Source organism: Apodemus sylvaticus, chromosome 8 (assembly GCF_947179515.1).
Source record: "Apodemus sylvaticus chromosome 8, mApoSyl1.1, whole genome shotgun sequence".
In the NCBI taxonomy this organism is placed as follows: Eukaryota; Metazoa; Chordata; class Mammalia; order Rodentia; family Muridae; genus Apodemus; species Apodemus sylvaticus.
In genome coordinates, this window is record NC_067479.1 from 61308082 (window position 1) to 61323595 (window position 15514).

A 15514-nucleotide genomic window follows, 5' to 3' on the forward strand; every position below is an offset into this window, starting at 1 on the left:
GGCAAGGCAGCCCCCATGTCCTTACCAGGGGAGAGGAATGGTGCCGCCTTCGGTAAGCTGAGATGACTCATACCATTTGACTTCCAAGAGAAGTACCCTCTCCAAAGTGGGTCTGTTACACTGACAGAGAAGAAGCTATTGCTGTTTGTAAAGTGTGATGAACCCATGGTTTAAGGCCTTGAGAATTGATAAGCTAATCTGCATATTGCTAATATCAATATTATCAGCAGCACATTAAGAAAAAGAGAATACACACTCAAACCTACGTGTGTGAAGAGTACAAGTGTCATAAGAACAGCTATATGAAGGGGTCTGTGGATTTGAGGTTATGCTGGCCAATGGATATAATTACAACCAGGCTCAAAGATTAAGGTTTGACCCTTAAAAAGAAGTTTAAGACTTAAAAAACAGACATTTAGTAGATCAATGCATGAAAGTTGTCTTTTGGGGAAACAAAATTGACAAGCTCTTAGTTAGAATAAGAGCAGGAAACACTCAATTGATAACTCAGGGACCCAAAAAACATTGAGTAACTAGTACTCCAGAGAGAGCTGAGAGCATGAGGTGTTGTAAGAACAATTATAGGCTAATAAGCCAGTAGGCCTAGAGGGTGTGAATAAACTATTGACAGCAGCAACCCAGAATGAACCCTGAAGAAGCAGAAAACTGAGCAGGCTAACAAAATCCATGTTTTCAGGTCAATAGTAAGAAGCTGCCCAGTGAGAAAGACCAGGACCAAGTGGCTTTGCTGCTGACACCTACCCGACTTCTAAAAATACCAATATCAGTCATTGAACTATCAAACATAAGTGACATCAGGAAATTCTCCAGACTCATCCAATGAGATCAGCACTAACTACTCTGATAGCAGAAGCCAACAAAGATGTAAGAAAAACTGAATACCAATAACCCTAATGAACACATATTTAAAAAAAATACTCAATAAAATACTAGCAAAAAAATAATAAAACATCCACATTCAAAAGTTTATACATCATCCAGCCGGGAGGTGGTGGCGCACATCTGTAATCCCAGCACTCTGGGAGGCAGAGGCAGGCAGATTTCTGAGTTTGTGGCCAGCCTGGTCTACAGAGTGAGTTCCAGGACAGCCAGGGCTACACAGAGAAACCCTGTCTTGAAAAAAAAAACAAATCCAAAAAACAAACAAACAAAAAAAGTTTATACATCATGATCAAGTGTGTGCAAGCCAAATACATGAGACAAAGATGAAATCATGATGAAAATTAGAAATTCTTAGGATCTAATATTAACGAAAAAATCATTGCTAAATAAAGTATACCATGTGCAATATATAATACTTAGATAATGAAGTTAAAGCAGTGAATGTGTGGAAATTGGTACTTTTAAATGAACAGGAGGAAAAGAAGTTTTTGAAAAATATATAAATTTCCATTTTTATCAGCTAGAAAATGGACAAACCACATCCAATAAAAACAAGAATCAAGTCAATGAAATAGGGAAAATATTATTATATGAGAATGAAATCTGACTGGATCCTCTTCATAAAATTTTAATTCAATAAAAACTGACCACGAGTAAAGAGAAAAAAAATGTTATCACGATTATTTTTAAAAGATCATCTATGTGGAAGGCCTACTTTCCTATACAGCTCAGGACCAGCAGCCTAGAAAATGGTGCCACCCCTACAGTGTGGGCTGCACCCTTCTACATCAATGAACCATAAAGACCACCCCCCACCCCACCCCACCCCACCCCCACCCCCACCCCCTACCCCCCCACACCCCCAAGACACACCACAGCCAATCTGATCTCAGCAATCCCTCAGATTAGACTCCCTTCTCAGGTGACTCCAGGCTGTGTCAAGTTAACAGAGGTAACTCGAGCAATGCTGACTGAGAATCTAGAATCTTTGCACCCTTCCAGTGGGATCTAAATTAGGAGCACAATCTTGAAAGATTCTTCAGAAGTATTTACAAGACATGTTCTTCCATCTGGCAACTCCCCCCTGGGAGTAAATTCAGTAGGAATACCTCAGTATTGAACCAAAATCATACACAGGGATGTTCACAGACAATACCAAACACATGGTGATATATTCACTGTGCAGTATGCACCAACGGGAATCTGCTGTTATGGATGGAACCACCCAGAGATCTAGATGTGAAGGAACACAGTGATTCACCCTCTCTGGGAAAAGTTCAAGGCTAACCGAACTAGTCTGTGGTTGTGAGAACTGTGAGGGTATCAAGCCAGAGGTTGGATGGTTCTGTCTTAGTGGCTGATCTGGGCTGTAGTTACACTGGTTTGTCTCTTTAAATGTTAGTCAGACTGCCCACCTATGGTTGACACTATCCAAATAGATGAAAAGTTCTCTCAGATACTATAACATTTTTGTTATTAAGAGAGTCAAAAAGAAAAACAAACAAAAAGAAGAACTAAAAGTTCGCGTAAGTATATGTGAACCTTTCCGCTGCTCAGCTGTTCCATGGATTCTGACTCTCGGAAGTGAGTTTTGCCTCCCTCGCTGCCTAACCTCCCTTTTCCTATCTTTGGTCTCAGAATTCAAAGCCAGCAAGTCCTTTAAACCCCTCCAGCTTTCAAAGAGCAGCACAAAAGCCACCCAGCACAGGGCTGCGCTGCCCACAGCCCTCACCTCGCGCCCCCAACTGCCCTGTAGAGGGCCAACGGCCATTCCCCGGGGCTGGGGTCCAGGAGGCCAGGCCATGTGGCTCATCTTGCTTCTGCTGAGTGGGCTGAGTGGACTTGGCGGCCCTAGCGAGCCCCAAACAGAAGGCAGTGAGTAACAACCCGCCGTGGGGCCTTTGAGAGCCAGCCCGGGCCCCCTTTCCCTCCATGTTGCCTTGGGCGTCCCAGAATCGCACTTGAACATCCTGGGATCGCCCCTGTGCAAGCTCAAGCCACCGACTGACCACAGCTGAAATGCGAAACGGATGCCCGGGGTTTTCCCACAGGCCCGAGGACCCCAAGAAACGAGATATTGAGGGATGGGGTTGTCCCAGGCTTGGCTCCTATACCCTCCAGTTTTAGATCCTGTTTCAGGCTGATGATGCTTCATGGGATAAGGATGAAGGTGCTCAGAGTACGAGGGGTGTGGCTCTGAGAAATGCCCTTTTCACCTTGCAGCTCGTGAGAAATTACACGTGCAAGTCACAGTGCCAGAGAAAATCCGGTCCGTCACAAGCGATGGCTACGAAACACAGGTAATTAACTGCCACACAAGTAGTTTTTCTTGTATTGTACCTTGGTATTTCTCATCCGTGCTCACTAGATTTTATATGTATGCCCTGTTTTTGCTGACATTATCAATGCTTAGGAAAAAAAAAACCAACACTTCTGGATTTCGCAGCCCCACATCTTTCAGTGCTTTTGAATACTTACAGGTTGACCTGACCCACCAAAGGCTGTCCTCCCAAACACCTCTCCGTCTGTGTTTGGAGGACAGCTGATGGCGGTGATGGTTCTCATTAGATAGAACTCTGTTTTCCCACATTGTAAATAAGTTCCTCATTAAGATGACTCTTTTCAAACTGTTTTTGCTTCTCCTTAAGATTATTTTCTTTTGTTTTTTATTTGTTTGCTTTTGTTTTAAGTAAGCTCTAGAATCATTTGTGTTTCTTGAAGTAGCAAACCTTTGTGGTTTGGCCACAAATGGTCCAGTCATTAAATGCTCATGTGTCCTTAGAATTTCTCCATCTGTAGCTCTGAAGGATGAAGCTTGCACACTTTTATAAATCTTTTTGAAAAGAAATTGTGGTGTGTGTGTGTGTGTGTGTGTGTGTGTGTGCGTATGTGTGTGTGGTGTGGTGTGGTGTGGTGTGTGGTGTGTATGGTGTGGTTGGTGTGGTGTGGTGTGTGTGTGTACTTGAAACTTTAATCATTAAGTTAAAGGGGCCATTTTTAAAAGTGGTTGTTAGCCGGGCAGTGGTGGCACACGCCTGTAATCCCAGCACTCTGGGAGGCAGAGGCAGGCGGATTTCTGAGTTCGAGGCCAGCCTGATCTACAGAGTGAGTTCCAGGACAGCCATGGCTATACAGAGAAACCCTGTCTTGAAAAAAACAAATCCAAAAAAAAAAACCAAAACAACAACAACAACAAAAAGTGGTTGTTTTAAATTGGAAAACAGATTCTGCTTGCAAGGAGTCAACAGTATTGATTTGTAACGTGCAGAGTACAAAATTAAAAAAAAAAAGCATTTGTCTTAACTGTTAAAATTCAGGACTGAAATTGCCTCTCTTGTTAATGGCTGCATGCCATTATCCTGTAAGGAAGCTTCTGGCTCCCTTGAAACAAAGACACTGTTGTAGAAACTGACTCAGGGACACAAGGCACATTTACAATTAGTGTGTTTAGTAGGGAAGAGAGATGCTAAGAGGAAGACACTTAAAGTGTAAGTGGATGGTACTCACGGAAGAATAAAGTGCCAAATGCAAGCGTGAAAGTGGAGAATCCGCAGAGAATACAGTGTGGTCCACAAATGGCTGGGGGAAAGGGAGAAGGACCAAAACTCAGCTAGGCTAACTGGAGGTCTGGGAGGGGCAAGGTGTACGTTTTTATTCATTGAGAAATGGCTTTTTAAATGGAGTCCTTGGATCGGGTTTACAATATGAAGCAGGGGAGAAAAAAAAACTCTTTGGCACATCTGAATACCAGGGGAAGAAGGTGTCTTAAAGACAGTCAGCATAACATGAGGGTTGCAGAGATGGAGAGATTTAATTAACTAAATCACCTAAAAATGTATGTCATGAGATAATAAGGCTTCTTAACAGGAGCGAAAGAGTAAAAAACAGATGCTTTTCTTGCTAGTTTTTGATAAATCTGGTTATATAGTCATTTACTAAAATGAAATACCATTCAGGAATGGAACCTATTGCTGATTCCAGACATGCGACTCAGGTCTGTAGTCCCAGCATCTATGAGGCTGAGGCAAGGAAGGTCACTGTAAGTTTGAAGCCAGCCTGGCCAACGTTAATAATTACCAGGCCAGCTAGGATTACAGCCTGAGAACTTTTCTAAATAAATAAGCAGGCAAACAAACAAAGAAATAAATAACAAAAAAATCCAAGTTGATAGTGGAGAACATTGTTAAAATAATGTGCTCCAGGCGCTGGAGAGAAGGCTGTGTTTAGGAGCCTGTGCTGCTCTGGGGTTTGGTGGCCAGCAACTCCGTTAGGGGATTCGACCATCCACAAGTCCAGCTTCAGAAGACCGTGAGCTTTCTTGTGGCCTCCCATGGTATTGCATACATATGTATGCAGCACCTGACAGATGTACGGAAAAAAGTTTAAAATTTTTAAATCATTTTTAATATTTGTTTTTATTTTTGTTTTAACTATTTTCTGCATGAGTGCTCTGCTGCATGTCCACCCACACACCACAAGAGGGCGTCAGATCCCTTTGTAGATCGCTGTGAACTTCCATGTGGGTGCTAGGAATTGAACTTGGGAACCTCTGGAAGAGCAGCCAGTGCTCTTAAGCACTTAACCACCTCTCCAGCCCTTTACATCTTTTTTATAAAAAACAAGATACCTAAGCAATATTATATTCTGACCACAATTCTGCAAATGTGCACGTCCAAATTGTATTTGAAAATTATGTTTTGTTTCTTGTTTAGGGTTTTTTCTTGAGTACTTGTGGTTGAGCCACTGCCTCATACATGCTACTCAACCCCTGGACTACATCCCAAGGTTATGGTTAAATTATGCGTAAACTCGCAAACTCACTCGCTGTCATTAAAGGTCCCTTCACATGTAGCATACATATCTAGCACCACTTTGCTTATAACTGTAAAAACAAATGAAAATTAATTCCCGGTAATAGGCTGAATGAATAAACTCTGCTATATTCAGAAAGTGAACGATCACACTGGAGGGGAGGGAGTATGGGAGATAGATGCACCAGTAACAATGATGGTCCCAGGGGTTGCAGCAATGCCGACTGTGTGTGAGGCCACGCTTTAAGCAGATAGACCACGTGCTTACGGAGGAATAAAATGTATGTAAGTCAACATTTATGCAAAACAAACCACTGTTTAAATATTCGTAACCAGTCATAAATATTCATGCCCATGAGTGGTAAGCATGAGGTTTAGCGTCCTGACCAGCTGGGCCATGTCAGAGGGCTATGCCCTACTGAGGGGGCAGGACGCCGCCTTCAAATACTCTCTGTGTTCGGTTTTTCAGTTGATGACATGGCATTTTGCCGATTGTTAAATCTAATATGGCTAAAGTACATGACAATTAGAAACTATAACCAACGTGGCTTACAGAGAAGTCAAAATGTCCTTACAACTAGCACGCCGTTGAACTATTGGGAAGCATCCCATAAGAAATCTAGAATGCAGTAACATGTCCACCATCATTTCCTATTGACCATTGTCCTGAAAGTACTTGCTGAGCCTTGCAAGAAGGAAAGAAAACAAGGGAAAGAGTGACTAGGCGTAAGGATTGGAGAGGGGGGAGGGGGACATGGTTATTTATAGATGAGATAAACAAAATAAAATCTATAATACATCAGATCAAAAAACCCAGCAGTAAAAATTGTATAAGCATGACCAAAACTATTTTTTAAAATGCACTGTGTTTTTAGTTTGGCAAAGGAAAAAGTATAAAGCAGAATTTCAAAAAAAAAGGGCTTTAATAATGATAATAATAAATAATATAATTACAAGTAAATCTCACAGTTGTGTAATTTAACTGAAGACAAGGAAATGAAATATACGAAGCTTTGCTATTATTTACACACTTGTGGATTAAATGGCCCCAAGTCTATGTTGACAGCAGATTGAGAACTGCTAACTCCAGGGAGTGTCTCTAAATGGACAGACTGTTATTGGCTTAGTAGCTGGTGAGCTCCGGATCCACACCATGAGCAATTTTCATAAAACCCACGAACACCACACACGGAGCTCTAGGACTCCTGCTCTCCTGTGTGCGGAATTTCTAAGAAGCAATCTTGCCCAGCTATGAAGCATGAGTTTTATGCTGATCTCAGTCTTTAGCAAGCTAATACAGTCACCAGATTAAAATGGAACCCATTCTTTAGAGGTTCTATCTGCTTGGGTAAATTAATGGATAATAAATTCCACCACATTTCATTAAAACAAGCGAACATCGAACTATAAATTTTCTCTTTTTGTTGTATTAACATGATTTGGGGGATGTGGCATTCATATAAAAATGTTTTCCTTTATAATTCCCTCACCCCATTTTCCTTTTTTTAAAAAAATATATGTGTGTATATATATATATATATATTCTGCTTCCAGGTGACCTACAATCTCAAAATCGAAGGAAAAATGTACACCTTGAACCTAATGCAAAAGTAGGTGACTGTCGAATCTTTTTTTTTTTTTTTTTTTTTTTTTTTTTTTTTTTTTTGGTTTTTCAAGACAGGGTTTCTCTGTGTAACCTTGGCTGTCCTGGAACTCACTCCATAGACCAGGGTGACCTCAAACTCAGAAATTCACCTGCCTCTGTCTCCCAAGTGCTGGGAGTAAAGGCATGCGCCACCACTGCCCAGCTGCGACTGTCAAATCTTTAACCGCCTTGCTCTCGCCTGTCTCTATTGCTAGTAATTACCTACAATGCAATGATTTTATGTCCGGGAGTTTTCTAGTTATGGGCTGTTCATCTTGTCCCTTTGTTTTCTGAGGCAGAGAATCTTTCTGTGTAGCCAAGGCTGGCCTAGTACTCATTAACTCTTCGACCCGCCCCACCCCCTGTGCGCCCCCCCTGGTCCCCCCACCCCTGCCCCATCTCCTCCGTGGTGGGGTCAAAGGCTCACCATCACTCCTTGCTTTACCTTTCTCCACCTTTGTGTTTAAAAGACTATGAAATCTCTGAAACAAATCCTTTTTCCCCCAACATGAGAAATTTTCCCTTTTTTATTTAACTGTTGTTACTTCTCGTCATAAGATGCAGGTGTCAGCTCCACCTTCCCATGTGTGTGCACCCACTGTTTGAACTCCGCTCTGCGAGTGTTACCTCCTGTGACCCTTTCCTACCTCTCCCTGAGACACGCGAGCCTCTCTTTGGAAACGGTCTGTTTCCCATGATCCTCTCCCACAGAGGGACAAGGGAGCTTTGGGAATGACGTAGTGGCTGCTTCTGCCTGGTCCTTCTGGGTCTTTCCCTGGGGCTCATGATCTACACTCATCCTTCATTCCAGCGTCTTAGTGATACAGGGGCTGCTGGGATTCAGTCCTCGACTGCCTGCACGATAGTTCAGGTTGTTGCGGATTAGTGTCAAACATGGCCTGGTATGAGCAGCTCCCTCTGTCCAGGGTCTCTGCACAGCAGACATCTTCATCTACTTGGTTGCCAATAGGAAGACACTATCATTTGAGTGGCTTGCAAGCAATAGCTTTGAACACTTGTGGAAAACTTAACTGAGATAAAAGGTCCGGACACTGAAAATCTTTTTCTGCAAACTTACCTAGAGATAATAATGTCTGATGATAAGCTTTTAAAAGTTAAACCCGTGGGAAGCAGTTTTCTATTAAGTGCATTTTCTTTTGGCTTTCGCAGAGCGTTCTTGCCTCCCAACTTTAGAGTCTACAGTTATGACAACTCAGGAATCATGAAGCCTCTTGAGCAGAAGTTTCAGGTATGAGTTCCAACTCAACTGCCTGGGTGCTATAGTCTTGGGGTGCAAGGATAGATAGCCTCCTTAGTTCTGACACGAACCTAGTCATTTCCTTTTGGTGATATATGCTTAGCCTATTAAGCAGGCCATTACTAAACCAAAGCAGACTTCAGTGTTTCCAAGCTATTGGTTTCCCAATGGCGCGTGCATGCGTGCACGTGCACGTGTGCGTACATGTGTGTGCGTGCACATGCGCGTATGTATATGTGTGTGTGCGTGTGTGTGCGTGTGCGTGTGTGTGTGTGTGTGTGTGTGTGTGTGTGTGTGTGTGTGTGTGTGTGTGTGAAAAGATTTGAATCAGGTATATCTGAGAAGATAAGAGAACCCCGAGATATTCTCTAAAGTTTGCTCAAGGACCAAATGAGAACACATAATCTTTCATGGACATTTAGAAAAGTATTACTTTTTTTTTTTTTTTTGCACATTTGAAACACTTGGAGCTTTGTTTAGTAATATCTACATTGGGAGTGGGGGTGGGGAGCAACTGGAATGTAGGCCGGACTGCAGAACTATCCCACGTCTGAAGCGCCCTGCCTGCCCTTGCTGCTCCCTCTCCCTGCTTCCTCTCCCTCCCTGGCCACCTCCCAGAACCTGAGAGCTCCGTTGCCAGGGAGATAGGGTAGGCGGAGCCCTTGCAGCAGAGTCTGGAAAAGCCACACAATTCATTTGATGCTCAGAGAATGTAATGGCCCTGTTTCTAGGGTTATTGTTGCTTCTGTGAGAGGACTCTGTGCAAGCCAATCCAGCAACATACTCAAAATACTCTTGAAAAATAATTTCTCTTTTTGATTTATTTTGCTTCTCTAACATGCATAGTGAGACCCTTTGTCAGAGAGAGAGGGGAGAGAGAGACACACAGAGACAGAAACAGAGAGACACAGAGACACAGAGACACAGAGATATGAAAATATGACCATAAGAATACTTTTGAAAATTGTATTCCACTCCACCCATTGATCATATGGATGTGCTTTGGAAATCACTGGTGTTTGATACACACACATAGTTGACAATTTTAAATATTTGAGAGCATTATCTTTACCACAAGGGATATAGTGTATATTTTATCTTTGTGTTTCAGAATATCTGCCACTTCCAAGGATACATTGAAGGTTATCCAAATTCTATGGTGATTGTTAACACATGTACTGGACTCAGGTTGTAATACATAATTGTATATAAAATGGTGTTTTTTAAAATTAGTGTGTGTGTGCATGTGTATAAGTATATAAATGTATAGAACACAAAATGGATTATAAATGGAAAATATTTTAAGTGACAGATTCTATCCTCATAATGAATTTAAGTTTTTCTTAAATTTGGAGTTGGTAAAAGATTCTCAGCATTTGTTTGTTATTTTTATGTGTGGGTGTGGCTGCATAGGTGCTAGATTAGTACAGTACAGAAACAGGTAGCTGGGAACCAAACCCAGCTCCCCTACTGAGCAGGAAGTGCTCTTATCCACACTCAGCCCTTTCTCTGGCCCCACAAAGATCATAAAAAAGCGATAGCTGGAAGGTCACAATCACATCACTATGGTGCAACTCTCCAGTAGCTCAGTAGGAAATAAGGACCTTATGAAAATGCCTTCGTTACCTGACAATTAACTGACACAGTCACAGCATTCTTTGTTTTATAACTAGTATTTTCTTGTTGTTGTTCTGGTTGACTTTGTCAGGGGTTTTCTTCAATTTGGAAACGTTAGCTATGGAATTGAACCTCTGGAATCTTCCAGTGGTTTTGAACACGTGATCTACCAAGTGGAATCTAAGAAAGGAGACACACTACTCTACGCCGAGAAGGATATCGATTTAAGAGACCTGCAATATAAGATAAGAAGTATCAAGGTAGGGGATTAATTAGGTGGTAACAAGTAACTTTCTAATAAATTATTTACATACCCCCACACACACATAGATAACACAGGGATGTGTCCATCAGAAAACTCATCTGGCCCAATCTTTAAACTAGTTATATAAGTTTTCCTACTATATAATCTCTTCCTTAATATTGTTTGCGATGCCCTCCTCTTTGTTTCTGAAGTTACTAATCTATGCGGCCTTCATTTTTAAGTAATTGTGTTTACTCTTTGCCAATTCCATACATGTATATAATGGGTGTTGTCCATTATACGTGTCCACCTATCCCCCTGCCTCATCCCACTCCCACTTCATCTACAGCCCCTCCTCCTGTTCTGTCCCCCCCTACTTTCACGACTTGTCTTTTTCTGTTTTGTTTATTTTTTTTTTGCTTTTTTTGTGAGTCACTGAATTATATTACGTTGGCTTGTGTGTGCACGCGGTGTAAGTATTGCCTTGTGTGTGTCCACAAGGTATGAGTATTTTAAAGCTGCAGATGTCACAGGGAAACTGTTTTTTCAAACTGTGTTGTTTGCTTTCTTTTGGTTTTTCGAGACAGGGTTTCTCTGTGTGGCCCTGGTTGTCCTGGAACTCACTCTGTAGACCAGGCTGGCCTCAAACTCAGAAATCTGCCTGCTTCTGCCTCCCAAGTGCTGGGATTAAAGGCATGTGCCACCACTACCTGGCATGTTGTTGTTTTTTAATGTTGCAATTTTGTTTTATTCATGACATCAGTTTTAATACACATGTAGAATAGTCACGGATTAAATCTGTTCACCTCACATTTACCCTCTAAGAAATTTGAAAAGAACATTGCTTTGTGTATTTTGTATTATATATTATATTAGTCAACTTTCAAAATAAATACAAAGCATACTTGAACAACATAATAATGTTAATGGCTATTATTCTACTAGATGTAGAGAAATTTTAATCCAGCAACCTGGCTGCATTGGCAAAGGATCACATCGGAAGACCTTCTAGGTCTGGGTGATCTGGCCGGAACAACACACCTTTAATCCCACTGGCTGGAATACAGACACTCCCTTAGTGCACACATTTAATCTCAAACAATGAAGGTAACGTTAGTTTATAGAAGGAAGCAACCATTTTTGAAAGTGATGTCTAGTTGACTGGCAGATGGAGTGATGAATCAGAGAAAGACGTGACAGAATGAGTCAGAGAAAGGTTAAGCCCAACTCTCATGAGAACAGAGAGGAAAGAGGGGGGCTGTGGAGAGCAGTGCAGAGGGAGTCAGGAAGGAGGGCAGTTCAGTGGAGCTGAGTTCATGCAGCTCAGTGCAGCTCAGTAGAGTCGGCTGAGGCCAGAGAAGAAGGAGGAGCTGGAAGATTAGAACAGATTGCCCGAGCTAGTGTGGTGGCTTGAATGCTTGGCCCAGGGAGTGGCACTGTTTGGAGGTATGGCTTGTTTGAGGAAGTGTGTAACTGTGGGTGTGGGCTTTAAGACTCTATTCCTAGCGGCCTGGAAACCAGTCTTCTCCTGTTTACCTTCCAAACAAGATATTGAACTCTCAGCCCCTCCTGCACCACGCCTGCCTGGATGCTACCACGCTTCCATCTTGATGATAAGGGACTGAGCCTCTGAACCAGAAATCCAGCCCCAATTAAATGTTGTCCTTATCAAGAATTACCTTAGCAGGGTGGTGGTGCCACACACCTTTAATCCCAGCACTTGGGAGGCAGAGGCAGGTGGATTTCTGAGTTCGAGGCCAGCCTGGTGTACAAAGTGAGTTCCAGGACAGCCAGGGCTACACAGAGAAACCCTGTCTTGAAAACAAACAAACAAACAAACAAACAAAAGAATTACCTTGGCTAAGGTGTCTGTTCACAGCAGTAAAATCTTTACAAAGACAGTCTGAGACCAAGCAGAGCAATTCAATGAGAAGCCAAGAGAAGTCAGTTTGAATTAGTCAGCTTGAAGAGGAGTTTGGGCCAGAAGAGATGAGTTACACCAGCTAGCCAGAGTTCAGAAAGAACTAAAGAGGGTGAACTTATTCATCAGTAAACCTCTAAGATGACAATTACAACTGGTGAAAAAAAGTTACCTTTACAACTAATGAGTGCCTGTTCACATCTATAATGACTTACTGAGACACATCACTGCTCTCTGTCTCTTGTTGGTATCTGCTTTCACAGATGAATAAGAGTAATGGATCTGAAAGCACATTCTCTTTGCATTTTGCCTTCCTTTTATGGAAAATAGACAATTTTACATTTATAGGATGGCTATATACAAATGGAATCTTCGAATTTGTGATTTTTTTTACCCACCAATGTGCTCATGGTATTTTTGAAATGTCAGTTTCTTTTTATAGTTGAGTCATATTCCATTTTAGGAATGTGCCACACTTAATTAATCACCAGGTGAGTAATTGAGTGATTCTCACTATTTAAGTAATACAATGCTGCCAGTAACAGTTGTAAACAAATATTTGTGTTGATAAAAGCTTTGATTTCTCTTAAGTATATGCTAGGAACTGAATTGCTGACCCATCTGCTAACTGTATTTCACACTTTACATATCTCCTAGATTCTTTGTCAGCTTAGCTACATCTTCTACATTCCCAGGGCTCAATCCCTGTCTTGTTTTAGTTACAGCTGCCCTAGTCCATGTGAAGAAGTGGGTCATCAGGCATAAACCTAGAACTCTGTAAAACCAACAAGTCTACTTTGTGTTGCCATAATTATTTTATTCTCATGTATATTACATTCCTCACCTCATTGGACATTTCTTTAGCTGTCACAGCCACCAACATTTGAAATAGACAATGTCCTTTCTCTTTCTCACTTACCAAAGTTTGGTCTGTGGTCATCAAATCACTGTTACTTAAAGATAATTTCTGCCTTAGTTACAAAATCACAGTTAATAATTTTATAACAATTAAAAAATAATGTTAGTTCGAGGCCAGCCTGGTCTACAGAGTGATTTCCAAGATATCCAGGGCTACACAGAGAAACTCTGTCTTGAAAAAACAACAACAAAAAAATTAATGTTAACACCTCCACCCCCCAAATCCCCAGTTCTTCTAACAGGAGATGTTTACAAACCTAGGATGTTCATTTGGAAGGCAGAACAAAGAAAAATATCCAAAGAAGTCTTAATTAGGGTGTAATTGCTGTGAAGGGACAATATAACCAAGGCAACTCTTATAAAGGCAAACATTTAACTGGGGCTGGCTTACAGTTTCAGAGGTTCAGTCCATTATTATCATGGTGGGAAGCATGGCAGCATCCAGGCAGGCATAGTAGTGAAGGAGCTGAGAATTCTACATCTTTGTCTGAAGACAGTCAGGAGAAGACTCTCTTCTGCACTAGGCAGAGCTTGAGCATAGAACCTCAAAGCCCACCGCCACAGTGACACACTTCCTCAAACAAGGCCACACCTTCTAATAGTGCTGATTCCCATGGGCCAATGCAGGTGACATGAACCACAGGTCTCCACAAGATATGAAAACAGCAGATTGGCAGATAAGACACTAGTTCCACAGAGATAACTGTGCAACAGGACCATGTTGTCAGAAAGGAAACCTCAAAGGCTTGAGCATGGCTGGATGCTAACTTATTGAACAATAAAATCAGATAAACGCTTAAGTAGAGCAGAGATCTAGTATCTAAAAGAGTTGAAAACCCAAGATCAAAGTGTAGGTGAATTCTCCTATACCTGGTCTGGGAAATAACCGTGACAACATATCTAAGAGAACCCACAAACACTGGCACTACACACACATGATGCACACACACACACACACACACACACTCACTCACACACAAGTACACATAGAAGTACACATTATGTGGTTTTTAATTTAAAAATAAAGAATTTTTTTGAAAGAATGTCATTCAGCTAAGAAAACTACACAAGAGATCAAAGAGAATATGGAGAAAGGGGGGGAGGGCTGTGTCCTGGATAGAAAGAATGCTTGATGAGCTGCCCAGAAGTCACCAGGGTAACAGGTGGAGAGGAGCCTGGAGAACCTGCTTTGGTAGGGTTTCTAGTTCTCTTTCTGAATATATATATATCCCCACTTTAGTGATAAAACCAAAAATACTGAGGCCCCTCTTCACCGCTGATATGGAGTTGGTGGGTTTCTTTTCAGCCACATCGAATCATCTCTCACTATCTGGAAATACATGTTGTAGTTGAAAAGCAAATGGTAAGTGTATCCCAAGTGTATTTGTCTTGCTCAATTTTATTACTATTATCAGCACTGAAGGTAGTGAAGAAAGACTACCTCCCGTGTCTCACAGATATACATTCACACACACTTGCATGGACATATGCACAGCCTGCCGTGTCTACCCAGGCACCCCTGCTGATGCTGCAACAGCCAGCACGTGGCCGCCAGTGCAGTCAAGATAAAGGATATTTGCAGCCCAGCACAAAGCCACGGATGCTGCTTTCTAGCCACACACCTCCCTCCCTGCCTCCCCAGCCCTCATATTCCTCTAATGCATTCTTCTTCTCTATCTTTTTTTTTTTTTTACTTCCAAACCATTGTATAAATAGAATCATTCAGTATGTAACATTTGGGAGTATCTCACATACAGATTCTGGGAATTTTCCCAGTCTTAAGTTACTTCCTAGGAGTGGAGAGGTGACTCTGTGGTTAAGGGCACTTATTGCCCTTTTAGAGGACTTGGGTTCGGGTCCCAGTACCCACATGGCAGCTACCAACAGCCTGTTAAGTCCAGCTGTTGTGATCTGGTGCCCTCTGCTGGCATCCATGGGCACTGCATGCATGGGATATACATGCACACATACAGGCAAAGCACTGAGATATTCACATCTAAATTAAATCTAATCTGTCAGGAACTATTATCCTTAATTTATTAACAGTGGAATTATATCTTGGACTTTTCCCAGATCTTTTTATATTTCCCACTTTCACACTGTATGTATTACACAGTATGGATAATAAAATAAGGCAGATTAAAATGTTAGTGATTTAAGTAGTTTATTATTTTGATACATTAAAATTGTAACAGAG

General features: G+C 41.7%; 1 protein-coding gene across 1 annotated transcript in view; it reads left to right on the top strand.

Annotated features, from left to right (window-relative positions):
- The first annotated feature begins 2705 nt into the window (after positions 1-2705).
- The window catches only part of Adam2 (ADAM metallopeptidase domain 2), a 37707-nt gene continuing 24898 nt past the window's right edge, over positions 2706-15514 (top strand). Inside the window, exons 1-7 of the mRNA XM_052190594.1 lie at positions 2706-2778; positions 3127-3203; positions 7269-7324; positions 8530-8608; positions 9729-9805; positions 10326-10494; positions 14624-14680. Coding sequence (XP_052046554.1) covers positions 2706-2778; positions 3127-3203; positions 7269-7324; positions 8530-8608; positions 9729-9805; positions 10326-10494; positions 14624-14680 — 588 coding nt within the window. The remainder of the gene's footprint in view (positions 2779-3126; positions 3204-7268; positions 7325-8529; positions 8609-9728; positions 9806-10325; positions 10495-14623; positions 14681-15514) is intronic.